This window comes from Heterocephalus glaber, unplaced genomic scaffold (genome assembly GCF_053883595.1).
Source record: "Heterocephalus glaber isolate CG9 unplaced genomic scaffold, H.glaber_assembly_v1.0 deba00001773, whole genome shotgun sequence".
Lineage (NCBI taxonomy): Eukaryota > Metazoa > Chordata > Mammalia > Rodentia > Bathyergidae > Heterocephalus > Heterocephalus glaber.
Window position 1 is genome coordinate 9,002,786 of NW_028258463.1, and position 17,427 is coordinate 9,020,212.

General features: G+C 49.1%; 2 protein-coding genes and 3 non-coding genes across 5 annotated transcripts; all 5 read right to left on the minus strand.

Annotated features, from left to right (window-relative positions):
- Positions 1–3,249: 3,249 nt before the first annotated feature.
- Trnac-gca (transfer RNA cysteine (anticodon GCA)) lies at positions 3,250–3,321 on the minus strand. The gene has a single exon. It is a non-coding gene; the product is annotated as a tRNA-Cys (tRNA).
- Positions 3,322–5,760: 2,439 nt separating this feature from the next.
- Positions 5,761–8,759, minus strand: Spmap1 (sperm microtubule associated protein 1). The gene is made up of 3 exons (XM_004859531.3): positions 8,453–8,759; positions 7,407–7,506; positions 5,761–6,020 (listed from the first exon to the last, which is right to left on the minus strand). The coding sequence occupies exons 1-3, from the start codon at positions 8,654–8,656 to the stop codon at positions 5,863–5,865; spliced, it is 462 nt and encodes a 153-aa protein (XP_004859588.1). The 5' UTR covers positions 8,657–8,759; the 3' UTR covers positions 5,761–5,862.
- A 2,377-nt stretch (positions 8,760–11,136) lies between these two features.
- Rpl23 (ribosomal protein L23) lies at positions 11,137–16,361 on the minus strand. Its single transcript, XM_004859530.4, has 5 exons — positions 16,233–16,361; positions 15,604–15,687; positions 15,169–15,297; positions 11,347–11,460; positions 11,137–11,258 (listed from the first exon to the last, which is right to left on the minus strand). Exons 1-5 carry the CDS (start codon positions 16,243–16,245, stop codon positions 11,176–11,178), a joined length of 423 nt encoding a protein of 140 aa, XP_004859587.1. The 5' UTR covers positions 16,246–16,361; the 3' UTR covers positions 11,137–11,175.
- On the minus strand, positions 12,959–13,094 carry LOC147821043 (small nucleolar RNA SNORA42/SNORA80 family). Its single transcript, XR_015447839.1, has one exon. It is a non-coding gene; the product is annotated as a small nucleolar RNA SNORA42/SNORA80 family (small nucleolar RNA).
- LOC147821044 (small nucleolar RNA SNORA21) lies at positions 15,433–15,568 on the minus strand. Its single transcript, XR_015447841.1, has one exon. It is a non-coding gene; the product is annotated as a small nucleolar RNA SNORA21 (small nucleolar RNA).
- Positions 16,362–17,427: the final 1,066 nt, after the last annotated feature.

Sequence of the window (17,427 nt, forward strand, 5' to 3'; positions counted from 1 at the left end):
GCCTTTAATTGTTTTTTGTTGTTGTTGTTTGGGGTTTTTTCGGTACCGGGGATCGAACTCGGGACCTTGCGCTTTCGAGGCAGGCGACGGAACCACTGAGCTAAATCCTTGGCCCTGAGCCTTCACTTTTAAATTATAAGATTTTTTTTTTCTTTCTTTTTTTCGCTACTGGAAACTGACGAAGGATCTTTGCCTCGAGCTACATCCCCAGTCATTTTATGTTTTATTTTGATTTATTATTTATTTTATATTTTATTTAGCTTTATGACAAAGTCTCTCTAAATCGCTAAATTGTTAATGCTGGGTTTGAAATTGCGATTACAGCCGACCAACACCAACCCCAACCTGTAAGAGTTCTTTACATGTCCTGAACACCAGTTTTTTTCCCAGACACTTTGCAAATAGTTTCTCCTGCTCTGTGGCTTCCCTATTTTCTTAGCAGTATATTTTAATAGGTAGATATTTTAATTTTGTTTTTGAGACAGTGTAGTTTTGGCAAAACTTGAACTCATGCCCAGTCTGGCCACGACTCAGAGTGATCCTCCTGCCTCAGCCTCCAGTATTACAGGCCTGTGGCACCATGCCCAGCTAACATTTTAAATTTTGATGAAGTCGAATTTATCAATATTTTTCTTCATGCTTATTGCTTTTTGCATCTCCTTTTCTAAGAAACCTTTGCCTTCCAGTTTGGTATTTTGTTCTGTTTTCCTCAGCCTCACAGTCTGTGTTCTCACATTAATATTTGTGTCTGGTATCTGGTGTGAGATTTTTTGTTTGTTGTTTTTTTTGGTGGTACCAGGGATTGAACTTGGGACCTTGTGCTTTCGAGGCAGGTGGCAGAAACCACTGAGCTAAATCCCTGCTCCTGGTGTGAGATTTTTTTGTGAATATATCCAGTTACTCCACCATGATTTTTGCGTTTCCTTTTGGTGCTGGAATTGATTTCCAGATCTTGCACACATGTACTCTAGCATACTCCACCACTGAGCATACCACACTTTGTTTCCCCTGGTACTCGGAATCCAACCCAGGACCCGTGCTTAACCAGGCAGGAGCCGCACCATTGAGTTACATCATTGGCCCTAGCACACTTGGTTTTTTTTGGTACCAGGGATCGAACTCAGGTCCTTGCGCTTGTGAGGCAGCCGGCGGAACCACTGAGCTAAATCCCCAGCCCTAGCACACTTTTTTAAAAAAAGACTTTTTGGGCTGGGGATTTAGTTCAGTGGTTCTGGCACTTGCCTCAAAAGCATAAGGTCCCAAGTTCAATCCCCAGTACCAAAAAAAATAAGTAAATAAAAAAGATTTTTTATCCCCATTTGTTTTAGTGGCTTGTTGAAAATCCAAAGGCCACCTGAATGTGCCTCTGCTTATGAGCTCACTAGTGATTCCCTCTGATCTACTCTAACTGTATTTATTTATTTATTTATTTATTGGTGCTGGGGATCATGCTTATTGCTTTTTGCATCGCGCTTACACAGCAGGTGGCGAAACCACTGAGCTAAATCCCCGGCCCCGATCTACTCTAACTTTAGCCTGGCACCGCTGCTCCTGCTCTCTGCAGAAAGTACAGAGGCCGAGCCGGGTGTGGTGGCAAGCATGCCTGTAATCCCAGTGCTCTGGGAGGCTGAGGCAGGAGGATGGCTGAGAGCTAAAGTCTAGACTGGGCTACTTATGTAGTGAGTTAAAGACCAGCCTGAACTACATAAAAGACCCTGGCTGGGGATTTAGTTCAGTGGCACAATGCCTGCCTCACACTCGAAAGGTCCTGAGTTCAAGCCCCAGTACCAACAACAACAACAAAAAGTAAAAACCCTGTTTAAAAAAAGAAAAAGAAAAAAAGGGAAGTGTAGCAAAGGACCAATTGGAACCCATGAGAGAATGAAAATAGCCAATAAAAAAGTTGACATACCAGGTATGGCGGCACACAGCTGTAATCTCAGTGCTCTGGGAGGATCAAAAGTTTGAGCCCAGCCTGAACAACTTAGCCAGACCTTGTCTCAAAAAAACAAAACAAAAAGCTCTGGCCTGAACCCTGAACCATGATGAGCCCCAATCCTGCAGAAAGGGGGTTACCCATTACCCAGTGGCCCAAGCTTCAGTTTAGACAGAAGTAGCCTGACACATTTTAGGAACACTTTGGTTAGAAATAGCTAGAAAAATAGGGTAGGTGTTTTGAAAAGAAATCATCTGGAGGTGGGCTGGGGATGTAGCTCAGTGGCACTGTGCCTGCCTGTCAAGCACAAGGTCCTGAGTTTGATTCCTGATACCAAAAAAACCTGAGAGCAACACCAAATTCTCTCCTTCTGCCAGCCATGTGTGAATGTGTCAGCACCCACCACAGGCCAGCCCTGACAGAAGGGACCCTCATTCATTTTAGTTTGCAGTAGCTCTGCATATACTAAAATGTTTTTCTTTTTTTGATTTTTTTTCTGTTTTTTTTTTAATTTTCAGAAGAACACATTGAGCCAGGTGTGGTGGCACACACCTGTAATCCCAACACTCAGGAGGCTGAGGCAGGAGGATCACCTGGAGTTCAAGGCCAGCCTGGGCTACATAGTGAGTTCAGAGTCAGTCTAAACTACAAAGCAAGACCCTGTCTCAAAAAAAAAAAAAAAAAAAGTACACATTGAAAGAACATCATAAAAAAATTTTTTTGAAAAAGAGGTCCAGGGATTTAGCTCAGTGGCGCCATGCCTGCCTTTCAAGCACAAGTTCCTGAGTTCGATCCCTGGTACCAGAAAGGAAGGAAGGAAGGGAAGGAAGAACATCTTTATCTTTACTCTGTCATACATCAGATAGCCAAATTGTGTTTACAGCTTTTGGCTGTAATCTTTTTTTCCTGGTACTGGGAATTGAATTCAGGCCCTTCACAGTGACATCCCCAGCACTTTTTTTTTTTCTTTTGAGACAGAGTTTCACTAAGACACTAATTGAACAGGGTAGGATTGAACTTGCAGCCCTCCTGCCTCAGCCTCCCAGAGAGCTAGGTTACACATGTGCACCACCATGCCTAGTTTTAGCCCTAGACTTACAATTAAATTAGATTTGAAATTACTTCTTCGAGGATTTTGTGTCAATTAAAGCCCAGGATGGGTTCTCGTGGAGGCTTTTACTGCTTCCCTTGCAATGTGGAAGTTATTTTAGGACAAGAATGAACTGAGGGTGTTCCTTGTCTTTTTTCATGCCACTGTGGTTGGCAGTATTTATTCTTACTCCCATTTGTGGAGGTAAAAAGATGGAGAGGGAAGGGGGCACCCGGATTTGAACCGGGGACCTCTTGATCTGCAGTCAAATGCTCTACCCCTGAGCTATACCCCCATGCCCTGCTGGCCTCTCTTCCCTGCCCACTTATGGAAGCTCAGTCTGACGTGCCCCACCCACTCCAGAGCCCTAGCTGGCTGTGTTCTCAGGCCTCACCTTCTCTTGTGCAAAGCATCATAGGCTTGGCTGTTGTCCTAGGCACTCATAAACTGGGTGGGAACACTTTACAAATGACATCTAGGACAGGAGCTGGGAAGAAAGCCAGGAGAGCAGCAGCAGAGAGCACTGTGGGCTCTTGTTCTGTGTCGGAATATTGGGCTCACAGCACCTGGCCTGGATCTTGTTCGCCTCCTGCCTCTCCATGAATCCAGGGTGAATCCGGAATGAGATACAAACATGTTGGTGCCAATCTCAGCTGGAGTGCTGGCCAGAAACCTCATCAGGGTCTGTGCCTTTAGCCATGGAGCTTCTATAGGAGGCTGCCACTCATCCCAGCTGCAGGGACAGTGACCACGGCCTCGGGCACAGCCTCGGATCCTCAGGCGACCGGTGTGTTTCTACATGCTTTGCAGACGAACTTGGCAGTACTGGTGTGACCGTGGCTACAGTTCTGATAGAGCACTTCTGGGTGGTTCGATGTCAATCCCGTCCGTGCTCTTTATCGCTGTACTAATAATTCTCAGTGTCGTCCCACTGATAAAAGGTGCTTGTCAAGTTCTACTTCTAAGACAACCACCAGAACATGAGAAAGAACTACACATGCTTTAGAAAATGTACAGAAATCCTATCATATATTTTGGCATCGTTCTGCCAGTATTGTGGCAGGAACAATACATACACAGGAGACATCTGATGTGCTGGAGCCAAGAATAGCACAGCAGGTTCCAGGAATACTTAATAACGAGGGAGTAAACAGTTTAACAATTCAAATAGGAAAAGAGGCATACTTTCAGCATAACTCTGGCCTAAGTACTGGACTTTATCATGTTCTGGCTATGACAAAACAAATGGGAGTCCATGAAATACTGCAAAGATGGGACTTACAGGGTTTACAGCGCTGGGATTTAGCTCAGTGTCGCCAAGCTTGCCTCACAAGAACAAGGTCCTGAGTTCGATCCCCAGTACCAAAAAAAAAGGTGGGATTTACATCTTGTGAGATAACTCAGGCACACCCCTGGTGTTTCACAATGAAGATTAAATGACTCAGTGCTTATAACAGTGCTTGAGGGACAAAAATTGCACATATTTATACAAAACCTTTTAAAGCTCACTACTATTTGGAGATTGGATCAAGGAATCTTTCCTTTTTCTTTTTTTTTTCTAAGGAATCTTTCTTAAAGAAAATGTAAATACAGAATAAAACATTATTGATACAAGAAAAATTATTACCTCATTTGAATTATGTGTATGAAAGGAATCTTTCTTTTTTTTTTTTTTCCATATTGGGGATCGAACTCAGGACCTTATGCTTTCGAAGCAGGCAGCAGAACCACTGAGCTAAAACCCTGGCCCCAGGAATCTTAACATTTAACTGAGCATGATACATCACATCATCTTCAAAAATGGACACATAATGATGGATGCTGATGAAGACCAAAATTACTTGTTTACTTTCTATCAGAAAGCATCTCCAGTATAAATATATATTTACATGTTTATTACTAAGTCCCAAATAAAAAGCTTTTAGTCAGGTTTCTTGCTTGCCTTGAGAGGATAAATTAGAAATAAAAATTCTATATTTATGGAAAAAAATGAATTGAGGGTGAAAAAAATGAGATGTCATGGTTTGTGGGTCTAGTTTTGGTTTCTGTTTTCTTTTTGGTACTGGGGATTGAACTCAGGACCTTGCGCTCGGAAGGCAGGCGGTGGCACCACTGAGCTAAATCTCCAGTCCCCAGAAATTCTTTTTTTTTTTTTGGTACTGGGGATCGAACTCAGGACCTTGTGCTTTTGAGGCAGGCTGTGGAACCACTGAGCTAAATCCCCAGGCCTTTGTTTATTTTTTGTTTGACTTTGAGATAGAGTCTCACTATGCAGTTCAGGCTGGTGCTGAACAACTAGAGATCCTCCTGCCTCCTGCCTCTGGATTACAGGTGTGTGCCACCACACCGTGCCAAGATGTCAGTTTTTTGTATGGAATGATTCCATATGTCAGGAAATCTTTCCTGGGGCGACCAATGGCCAATCCCTGTGGACTCCTGCCTGCTCTGTTCTGGATGGAAACAGTAGACAGCTTCTGACCTGAGCCCTGCTGACACCTGAGTGAGCACTTTGATGAGGGTTGTGCATGGTCCCAGGACTGGGGTGTAGCTTGTGTAAGGGCCCAGTTCAGTCTCTGCTGCCGCAAAACAACCTGCACACCTGTGATCCCAGCACTCAGGAGGCTGAGGCAGGAGGATCGCTGAGAGTTCAAGGCCAGCCTGGAAAACGTAATGAGACCATGTCTCAGCCCCCTCCCCCTCAAACAACAACAAAACAAAAAATACAGCACACAGGGAGACACAAATAGAACTGTTTTAATATAAAATAATATCAAGAGTTCCTCTAAACCTCTGTCCGAGAAATTCAGGTGAACGGCTGTGAAGGGCAGCAGTGCTGTCAGTAGAGAGGGAATGGGGTGACTTCTCCGAACACCGAGGGGCGCTGGCGGAGGGCTGGGGTGTTCCTGCGGTAGCCAAACCGGCCATTGAGCCCGGGGGGCGGCTTCGGATTCGCATTCCAGTAGTCATGGCCCATGACCTGCTGGAGGGAGTGCCCTTGGGGACAAGGAGGGAGGCTGAGCCCACTGGCAGTGCCCTCTTGCTGTCCCCACTCCCGCAGGCTGCCGCTCCCCATGCCCAGACTCCACACTCATGTGGGGCGTGGTGATGCACAACTGTCATCCCAGCACTTGGGAGGCTGAGGCAGGAGGATTGCCATGAGTTTGAGGCCAGCCTGGACTACATAGCGAGACCCTGTCTCAAAAACAAACCACTCTTGGGGCCGGGGATTTAGCTCAGTGGCACCATGCCTGCCTCTTGAGCGAAAGGTCCAAAGTTTGTTCCCCCGTACCACACACCCCCCCCTCCCCCCGGCCAAAACAAAACAAAAAAAACCCACTCTCCTCAAAACGCCTGAGCCTTTTGACTGATAACCCCAGGGCTGGTGAAGTTCTGGAGTCAGAGACATCCCACAAATCAAACCCCACACCAGGCCGAGTTCCAGCAGCACCAGGGAATGGTGCGTGCTGGGACAGGAAGCACAGAAGCATCGGGGCAGTGGTTGAACTTGCCAGGGACCCAGGAGACTGGAGGAGCACTTGCTAGCTCGCTCACCCTCACCTCAGGGAATGGGAGGAGGTCGACTTGGTCATAGGAGGCACCGAGTCACGTGACTGATGTGTGTGGTCAAAGAGCCATGCCATTGGGGTGGGAGGATGGCACGCTGCCAAAACACTCTCTCCACCTGCCCTTGCCACTCTTTTTTTTTTTTTTCTGGTGCTGGGGATCGAACTCGAGTCTTTGCATTACTGAGCTAAATCCCCGGCCCACCCTTCCCACTCTCAATAAATTGGGCCAGGAAAATGAGCAAGACAACCTGCTTAGGGAATAGTGTTGGGGAGACAGGCTGTTTTGTTTTGTTTTTTGAGACAAGGTCTCATTATGTAGCCCAGGCTGGCCTCAGACTCACAGCAATCTTCCTGCCTCAGCCTCCCAAATGCTGGGATGATAGGCGTGCATCACCATGCCCTGGACCTGTGTGTTAGGGTGGACATACAGGAATTCCATCCCCAGCTCATCCCTTCTGAGCAAATCCCTCTTGTGCAACAGGGCTCCCCCAGTCCTGTGAGGGGAAAGCTACGTGATAGACAGTAGCTGCTCAGTAATGGAATATTAGTTGACTTGTTCTTTCTTTTGGTACCGGGGATTGAACTCGGGTCCTTGCACTTGCACAGCAGGCGGCGAAACCGCTGAGCTAAATCCCCGGCCCCAGTAAGGGAATATTAGGAGCTCTGTGGCATCAGCCATGCCACGTGAGAAGAGCTGGGAGGATGCAACCCCTTACCTCTCCCCCCAGACCTGGCCTCCTGAGTTTTCTCTGAACTGTGGGGTGCACACCCTCTTTCTCCGGGTACCGCATCTGCACAGTGAGGTAGCACTTACCTGCGCCCGCCCGGTTTCTCCTGTCGAGGTATTGCTGTCCCTGCCCAAAAATGTGGAAGTAGTCCACTATCCAGCCATCCCTTCCTGTACCGCCATGGTCCTGCAAATGCATAGAAAGTACAGAAGACAGTCATCAAAATCCCCAGGGGCTGGGGCTGGGGATTTAGCTCAGTGGTTCCGCTGCCTGCCTCCAAAGTGTAGAGACCCAAGTTTGATCCCCAGTACCAAAAAAAACCCCCCAAAAAAACCCCAAAAAGAAATGCCCAGGGGCACCCAGCAAACTCTAGGGGCTCATCTTGTATGGCAGGGGATCAACGTCATAGGTAAATGGAGATGGAGTAAATCTTCTCCATGCCACACAAAATAATGTCATGCATTCAGTGAGGTTTTTTTTGCTGAATTGCAGCCATATTTGTCAGGTCCAGTGATGATCTATGTAGAAAGGATTAATTTGACACAAAACTGAAGTTTAGCCAGGTGTGGTGGCGCCTGCCAGTAATCAAGCACTGGGGAGGCTGAAGCAGGAGAATCACTTGGAGTTCAAGGTCACCCTGGGCTACATAGTGAGACCCTGTCTCAAAGAACAGAACAAAACAGGGCCAGGGATTTAGCTCAGTAGCACCTCACCTGCCTTGAAAGCCCAAGGTCTTGAGTTTGATCCCCAGTACCAAAAAACCAAACAAAAAGTAACCCTATGATGGTAGCGCAAGGCCTATGACCCCAGCACTGACTGGTTGAGGCAGGGGATCACCAATTCAAGCCTAGCCAGGGCAATTTTGTGATTTAGGGGGCCCTTTCTCAAAATAAAAATTTTAAAAGGGCTGCAGGTGTGGCTCAGTGTGAAGGCCCTGGGTTCAATCCCCAGTATGGGAGGGGGAAGACAATTCCCTTTGTCTTGCTCAATCAGGTCACAAGGGGTTTTTTTTGGAGGATTTGCAGCTGAGGTCATCCTACAGGGCTGACACAGATTCCCTGGGGGAGGTGTGGGGTTAGCCTGATGTCCTCCAGCCGTGGCTGACTGGGTCCTGGTGTCCCTGCCCCCGCACCTGGCCGGTCCTGCGCAGCACCGGCGGCACCGGGCGGCTGTGGAAGTAGCGCCAGGCGTGCGGGTCCAGCTGCGCGTTATAGGGCGGGATCGCCGACCACAGCTTGGGCCGCACGCTGCCGTAGGCGCGGGCCACGGAGCTCACCGCCACGCAGTCCAGCACGAAGCCCTTCTCCCGCCGCAGATACGAGGTCGACCGCGCCATGCTGCCCTCCGAACGCTGCTGTGCACGGGGGCCCAGGTGTCCCTGCCCTTGTTACGTCAAGGCTCCTGTGCGACGCGAACCCTATTGTGGCGTCTGCTGCGTGCTGCGTGGGGTGGCCGTGTCCTAAGGGTGTGGGGGTGTGACGGAGGCAGGAGGTGGAGGTGGGGTGCTTGGAGCACCACCGGGCCCCAGCTTTCCTTCCGAGCGGCGGGAGGGGCTGTCGCTGTCTGCTCCCTCGCGTCTCCTGAGGTCCCTTGAAAGCTGGTACCCAGAACTGACTCGTTTGGAGCATGTTTATAACTCATTTAGCGGTGCTGGGGATCGAACCCGGGGCCTTGGCACTGAGCTGCACCCCCAGACCTTTTAGAGACAGGACCTCATTAAGTCATTAAACTGCCCAGGCTGGGATTGAATTTGCAACCCTTCTGCCTCAGCTTCCCAGCTGGTGTAACAGGCGTGGGCCACCAGATCCGCCATTACAGGTCATTTTAGATTTAGAGGGAAGCCTGCAGCCTCTCCACATCCAGTTGCGCAGAGCCAGGACAGACCTCTGGCCAGCCCGCCCTCCCACTCTGCCCGGGCCTTCCCCACTGGTCTCATTAAATCTGCAAACAATCTGCAAACAGGAGGGCCGGGGATGTAACTCAGTGGCACAGCGCCTGCCTTGCAAGGGTAAGGTCCCGAGTTTGATCCCTGGTACCAGAAACAAAAACAAAAAAACCCTGGAAACACTAGGTGGACACGTGTCACTGTCTGACTTTTGGGGTTTTTTTTGTACCAGGGATCAAACTTGGGTCCTTGCACTTTGGAGGCAGGCAGCAGAACCAGAGCTACATCCCCAGGCCTCCATGCCTGACTTTATACCCACCTATGTACTTGGTAGGATATGGCAAAATGGGAAGTTTCCCCTGGTTGTTATGGCTGCAGGTGACGCTTTGGTCAGTAACCTTGGAGTGCTCTTGTATCAGAGCAGCCAATTCACCTTCCCCTGTAAGGTGCTAATTAACCTCATTTGGCAAATGAAACATGCAGGGAAGGATTTACTTTTATATTCACTGGTATTTTTATTAAGAGGACTCTTGTGTTACTTTTCAAAGGACAAAAACGTTCCTTCATGCCTATTTAGAAAAATGATCACTGGGAATCTTAGGATATTTAACCCTACAGGACATGGAAGCAAATCAAACCTGTGAAGTCCACAGCCCAATGGCCTTCTATCAAATCTTTATCGAGCTAGAAAAGGTGAAGCATGCCTGTGACCCCAGCCTCACTGGGAGGCTGAGACGGGATTGCCACCAGTCTAAGCCAGCCTGAGCTACTGTGAATTTTTTTTTGGGGGGGTACCGGGGATCAAACTCAGGTCCTTGCGCTTGTGCAGCAGTTGGCGAAACTACTGAGCTACATCCTCAGCCCAAGGCTCTTTTAAAAAAGTAAAATTGGGCCTGGGATGTAGCTTAGTGGTTCTGCTGCCTGCCGTGCAAGCGCAAGGACCCAAGTTCCATCCCCATACAAAAAAACCCACAAAAAACCAATCCTCGTGCTTGGGTTCTAACTTAACAGTGGTGGGGTTGGGCTGTGGCCAGGGAACATTCTGAAAAACTAGTTTTCTACTTCTGGTACATTCTGCGAGGGGAAAGGAGCAGTGGTCACCCAGGGCTGGGGGGGGCTCAGTGGCCACACACTTTAGCTTTGCTAGGTTTTAAGCTGTTAAACTGGTAGAATTCACCATTTCTTCCATTCTTAAACTACAGTTTACAGACAGCCCAACCTGCAGATACTGTTATCCTAAATCTTTCACTTCCGAGACAAATTTACATGGCAATCCCATGTTAAAAGCTTATGAACTTGGGCTGGGGATTTAGCTCAGTGGTTCCGGCGCCTGCCTTGCAAGCGCATGGTCCCGAGTTCAATCCCTGGTACCAAAAAAAAAAAAAAAAAAAGCTTATGAACTTTTTTAGACAGTCTTATAGTCCAGGCTGGCCTGGAACTTGCAGCGATCCTGCCTCAGCCTTCTGAGTGCTGGGATTACAGGTGGGTGCCATTATGTGTGGGTAAAGCTTATAAATATTCATTTACACAATTTGCCCAAGAAAACCTGCTAAGTGCTCAACTGTGCACACACATACACGCACCTGCCCCATCTAGCCACAAGGTTACCTGGAGCCTACACCCAGCCTCTGCCTAACCACACGCCTTCCTGCAGCAGGACATCCATCAAGCATATTTACTGTGAAATTTAAGTTACAGCCTCAACACCCTCAGGACTAGTTTTTTACAGCAGAAGCGAAACAGTAAATGGCCAGTCCCAAAGGTTCGGAGCTCCCAGAGGCAAACCCATCTTCTGGCCATAGAGCTAACCATAGAGCCTCAGACCCCCCAAGGACCCCATCTCTCCTTGTGCGGGCCCTAAGGGTGCACTTTGCTAAGAAGGCAGCGGCTACGGGGTGGAAAGGAACAGAAAGGCAACCCGGGAGCAGACACTTGTTAACAGCTGTTTATTTTGTACAAATACATGCAGATCAGGCAATGCTGCCCGCATTGGACGCGATCCTCGGCCACAGGTCAGCGCATTCCTTTGCCACTGGCCCTGTGATGGCAGAACCTGCAGGAAAAGGTGGGATAGGTCAGAGGTCAACTGGAGCTGAACCACCCACTCTCAGAAGCTGCGGGCAGCTCAGGACCCTGCTCACCCTTCATCTCGCCTTTGTTGTTCACTATGACCCCGGCATTGTCTTCAAAATAAAGAAACACCCCGTCTTTTCTCCGGTATGACTTCCGCTGTCGGATCACCACTGCAGGATGCACTGAGGGGAAGAGGAACAGTCATTAACCTGTCACCCCAGCACCTCACACCTGGGAGGAGCTTTGCTTTCCAGGGAGCAAGGGGGAGAAGGCAAAGGTCACCACTTTCAAGGGCCAGCATTTTCTTGCAAGTGCAACTCTGTACACTCTTTTGGGAGGGCAAAGGCCAGCACAGAACTTGTGGGCAGCTTCTGGGGAGGCCACCCCAGCCCAACACAGGACTGGGCAGGGGCCCCTGCACCCCTCATGGGCAGAGTCCCACCCAGAACAGCCCAAAATGCAAAGTACAAATGCCTGCATTGAAGCGGGCCTCTTCCAAGACTTTGTTGGAGCTGAAGATACATTTACCGCGCACTGACTCATCTGCCCGCCAGTCCTCTTGAAGGAAACTTGGAACTGCCAGTGCACTGTCCCTGGGCCCTGAATCTCCACAGGACCCTGGCTTTGGGCCTCCCCTCCCCAGGGTCACACCAGGTCGCCAGGGATGGGACAGGACACCAATGTGCTCAAAAAAAATTTTTTTTGGTACCGGGGACTGAACTCAGGACCTTGTGGTTGGCGAGGCAGGCAGCGGAACCACTGAGCTAAATCCCCGGCCCTATGCTCAACAGATTTTGCTCATATTGGCCCCCCGCCAATTTTTTTTGAGTGAGGGCCTTGCTAAACTTAAGTTGCCCAGGGTAGGGGGAAACGTGTGACCCTTCTGCCTGCCCCAGCTTCCTGGAGTGCTAGGATTGGTTACACTCGTGTGTCACCACGCTTACACATCTTCACCATGTTCAAATGTGATTTTCATCTGTTCTTTTTCATTGTCTTTCCACCCCAATCAAAACACTCCAAAGAGGGAAAAAGAGTGTGGCTGTCCAAATAATGAATAAGGGATCAGAATACACTTTAACAATGATATATCCTGTCTCTCACCTTCTGGTCCTTCATCTTCCCACATAACCCAGCAACATCACCTGCATCCTAGTTCACAAGCCACTTATTGTTTCAAATAAACAAATGAATGAGACAAGGTCTTGCTGCTGTGTAGTCCAGGCTGGCCTCGACTTGTGGGAATCCTCCTGCCTCACTCAGGCTCCCAAGTGCTGGGATCACAGGTGTAGCACCACCACACCTGGCCAAATAAGTCAAGTTAAACCCCAAGATGAAACAACGCAAGAAACAGAAAGGATTCGGAACCCAACTCTCAACCTCTCTGGCATGTTTCCAATTACAAAGGGCTGTAGCAGCTCAAAGCTCAGGAACTGCAAATCTGTCTAAACATAAAGGTAATTCTGACTAGGAACTATAAACAGAATTTACTCCATGTTCCCTGTTTTTATTGTTTGTTGCCAGAGATTGAACCCAGGGCCTTCCTAAAGTTTGTATTGAGTTAGAGTCTCACTAATTTGCCCAAATTGGGCTCAAACTTGCAATCCACCCACCTCAGCCTCCCATGGGGTTGGGATTACAGGCCTGCACCAGCACAGCCAGCCCGTGGGCCCTTTCTGTACAATCTGTGCGACCTCCTTCAGTGCTCGCAGCCCACAGCAGCGAGGCTGGGCAATGGTTCGAGGCTGCACCTTGCTCTCGCATGGTTACACTATGAGAGGCCCACGCAGAAGGACCCATCATAAATCCACTACCATGCTCTCTTTCCTTTCTGTTTTTTTGGTATTGGGGATTGAATTTGGGACCCTGTGCTTGCAAGGCAGGCGGCGGAACCACTAAGCTAAATTCCCGGTCCCTCTTTTTTTTTTTGAGACAGGGTCTCCCTCTGTAGTTCAGCCTGGCCTGAACTCCCAGTGATTATCCTACCTCAGCTTCCCAAATACTGGTACAAGTGTGCACCACCACTCCCAGCTCTATTATTTACATAAGAGCAAAACTTTAGATCTATCCTAAATAACCTGATTGAGGTTCACAACGACGCGTGCCACCACTTGAATACCTGCAATTTCTTATATCCAGGACAGCTGCTTGTAGATTGAGAGCAGGTTCTGGGATGGCACAGGCCATTCTCATATGAAGCATCAAACAAGCTCATATTTTGTACAGAAGGCAGGAAAGGACTTTGCACACACCTGTTAAGCACAGTACTATTGGAGGCTGAGGCAGGAGGACCACAAGTTCAATCCCAGACTGGGCAACTTAGCGAAACACCTTCTCAAAAAATAAAAGACAAGGGATGTAGCTCAGTGCAAAGGCTGTTGGTTTAGTCCCCAGCTAGTGGGGAGGAACACTAGGAGAGAACACGTAACACTGACAATGACCATCACCATCTCTTGGAGATCTGAGAGATGGGCTAATTTTAGACCCTCATCTCACAAACCATTTAACAAGGTCAAGAACCTGAGTTGAACCTAGTCCTGGCCCTTTTGCACATTTCTATGCTTGCTATGGATAAACATCTCCATTTAGCAGAAATGGGACCAAAGAATACATGAACAGGATAGAGAATTCAAAACTGAAGAAAACAGTGACAGCTCTGTCTGTCCCATCACTGAGCTGTCAGCAGTGTGGGTCCTGCTTCTGCTGCATCCTGCTGCCATCTCACCCACAAAGCAAGGGCCAGGTGGCTGTGCTCTTCTCTGACAGCTCCCCAGGCTGCAAGCCAGACCCAAGAAGTGTTCTGAGAAGAGGAAAAAGCCCTGGCAGAGGCTTCCTGTCCGGACACATTGATTAACAAATGCACAGCAATCACAATCACAGTGCTGTCAGGTCCTCGTGTGGCTTCAAAGGGGAAAAAGACTTCTGTCTAATAAGCTAAGAGTCTCCCGAGGGTTGTGGAGAGGAAGCTGCAGGTGAACAGGAGGAACGCAATACACAAGGGGCAGCGCTCACCTCTGCCAGCACTACAGCCACCAAAGGGCAGAACTTCTCTAGAAGCACGAGGCACCCCAGACAGAGACAGAGTAAAGGTGACTCAGGAGCAAAAATACTCAAGTACAAGAATATCGTAAGTTCTGGAAGTGCTGAGGTCTCAACACCCAGCTTTTGCTTTTGAAAAAAATTTCCCAGATGCAGATTTGCTATGTACCCAACAGTGGCCTCAAACTTGTGATCCTCCTGCCTCAGCCTCCTGAGCACTGGGATTACACACCTGAGCCACCATGTGAGACTGAGGTCTCCCCCTTTCAATTCACATACCTGGTGGAAATACTTCCAGCCCACGATTAAGCAACGGGCACCTTCCCATTTTAGTTTCTGTCAGACAGTACCAAGCATGACAAACTAATGCCACCCAGTCTGGAGTTTACCTGACTGGAGTATAAAGGGCTGCCTTGAGCCCCGGCACCTGAAAACCACTCACTCCTCTGTGCTGACCAAGTGCCAAGAGCTGACAAGGACAAGCGTACCAATGTCTGTGGTGACATAAAGCTGAAATCTCTCTCACCTGCTCTGGCTCTGAGCTATTGAAAATACACATTCACTCAGCATCGCCTTATTAGCTGGGACTCAGCAAAGACCGAGACCTTTTCTCGGGGTACTTTGTAGGTCTACAAGTACCTGGTGAATCGAGCTGGAGCAGGGGCAGGTTGTAATACTCTAGGTCCTCGACTGACACCAAAGAACTTAAGAAAGCAAGAGACAGGGGCCGGGGATTTAGCTCAGTGGTTTCGCCGCCTGCTGCACAAACTCAAGGACCCAAGTTCGATCGCCAGTACCAAAATAAATAAATAAACAAATAAATAATAAAATAAAGTGCTCTCCACGGTTCTCACCCTTCTTTCTGAGCTCGGGTTTGCCCTTCTTCACTGTGGCCATCACCATGTCACCTACACCAGCAGCGGGAAGTCTATTCAGTCGTCCCTTGATCCCCTTCACAGAGATGATATACAGATTTTTGGCTCCTGTAAGAGGATGCAAACCAAAGACAAATAGTTCTGAGGGTCTATTAGGCACTTAACCCAATGGGACGCTTCTCAACATCTCTGAACCCTCTTCTCCCGCTCACTGCGTAAGCAGTCAGTTCTCCACAGGGCACATCTTGTCACACCACCGATTGAAGCCAAACAACACAGCGTGCTGCCACTTCACCCAAAAGCGGTGTTTGTACTCTGCCCCTTCTTGACGGCTCAATGGGTCATTACGAACAGGCCCAGTGAGTGCTTTTAAAGGGGGGGGGGGGAGTGGAGGAGGCGCAGCCAGAGCCTCACCGGTATTATCAGCACAGTTGATCACGGCTCCGACGGGAAGTCCCAAGGAGATCCGGAACTTCGCCCCGGAGGACCCACCACGTCCTGTGGGAAGTTAAAAAGGGTTAAGGGGTCACAGTAGAGACACGGTTCGGACATTTACAAATGTGTCTCCTATTGATCAGCTTTCTGTAGGATTCCGCTCAAGCCCTCCCCGTGTGTCACTCGGTTCTCAGGGAATACAGCCGAGTCTGCACTAGAACCATCCTCAGGTCCAATTTATAGAGGCCCGGTGCACAATCTTCGCTCCAACTTTCGCAATACGCAGGTCCTCGAGCAAAGCGGGACCACACCGGTCGCCCAAACTGTGGTCTGTGCCGGAACAACTGTGACTCCACTACTCCAGGAAGGTGCACGAAGCGGCCTCACCCGGACTGCTCTACGATCGCGTCCGGATCCTGCCATCCCAACGCTCCAGCTCCCCCCCTTGCCACTTTCGGGGCCCTTCCAGAGCCTTCACGATGCCCTTCTTCCCCCTCTTTGGCCCAGAGGGGAGCAAAGCGCCCCAGCTGCACAAGGCTGCCGCTCCCGAGGAACACGACAACTCTCGCGCAACAGATGGCGAAAGATTCTCTACAACCAAATCTCACCTCGCTTCGACATATTGGATGCCGGAAAGAGACAGAAAGGAAGTAGGTATAAAGAATGCTGGGATATGAACGGAATCCCCCACCCATTCTGGCCACGTGACCGCGCAAGGTTCAACCCGCCTCTCTCCCTTCCCGCGCAGCCTTGTGACGTAATAAGTCCGGGACCGCAGCTGGCGCTTTCCGGATGGGCGGGGAGGGAGGTTGAGGTTTGCCGACCTAAATGAAACCCGCAGTCATCTGATTTGTGTGTACTAGCTGCCATGCCATTATTATTTAAGTATATATATACTTTATTTATATGTGTATTTATTTGCGGTACCTGGGACTGAATCCAGGGAACACCGAGACACGTCCTCATCCCTTTTTATATTGTTTTTTGTTTTGTTATGTTTGTTTTTGGAGTCAGTTCTCACTGTGTAGCCCAGGCTGGCCTTGAACTCACTATGTAACCTAGGCTGGCCTGAAACTTGCCATGATCCTCCTGCCTCAGCCTCCCAAGTGCTGGGATTACAGGCATGAGTCACCACACCTGTTCCATTGCCTGATTTTAAACAGAGGGACAGATCTGACCGACATACAGAAAGTAGGAGGTCTGTTAGGAAGCTGTGGCCTGCAGAGAAGCAATGTGAGGTGGATTTGTTTAGATGAGGCACCAACAAGATGTGGGGTGTGAAAAAGAGTCAAGAAGCTTACAAGGCCTTAGGCCTGAGCACTTGGACGGTGGCCCTGCTGTCACCCAAGACGGGGAGGCCTAGGGAGGAACAATCTTCCTCCTCCTCCTTCCTTTTCCTTGGTGTTGGGATGGAGCGCTGGGGCTTGCACATGTGCTGTAGCCAGGCAAGCGCTCTACCGTTGAGCTACATCCCAGCCCACTTCCTTTCTGTTTTTAGGAACTCTTCTTGGTTGCCGTGACACCCAGGGTGTCTTCCTAGGCCCTCAATCTGATCTCCAGATCCATTAATTTGACACTCTTTCCTTCTTGAACGAGTCCATCAGCCTGCCCCTGGTTCAAAGATGTCACAACAGCCCCTCTTCAGGGGAACATAACCTCACATTCCTTAAAATCTGCTCTGATCTCATCTCTCCCTCACAATCCAGGGAGCCACACTTTACTTGGAGCACCGGTGAGCTCAAGGCCATCCTGGACTAAGGAGCAAGACCTTGTCTCAAAACAAAAGCAACAACAAAAAAGAGA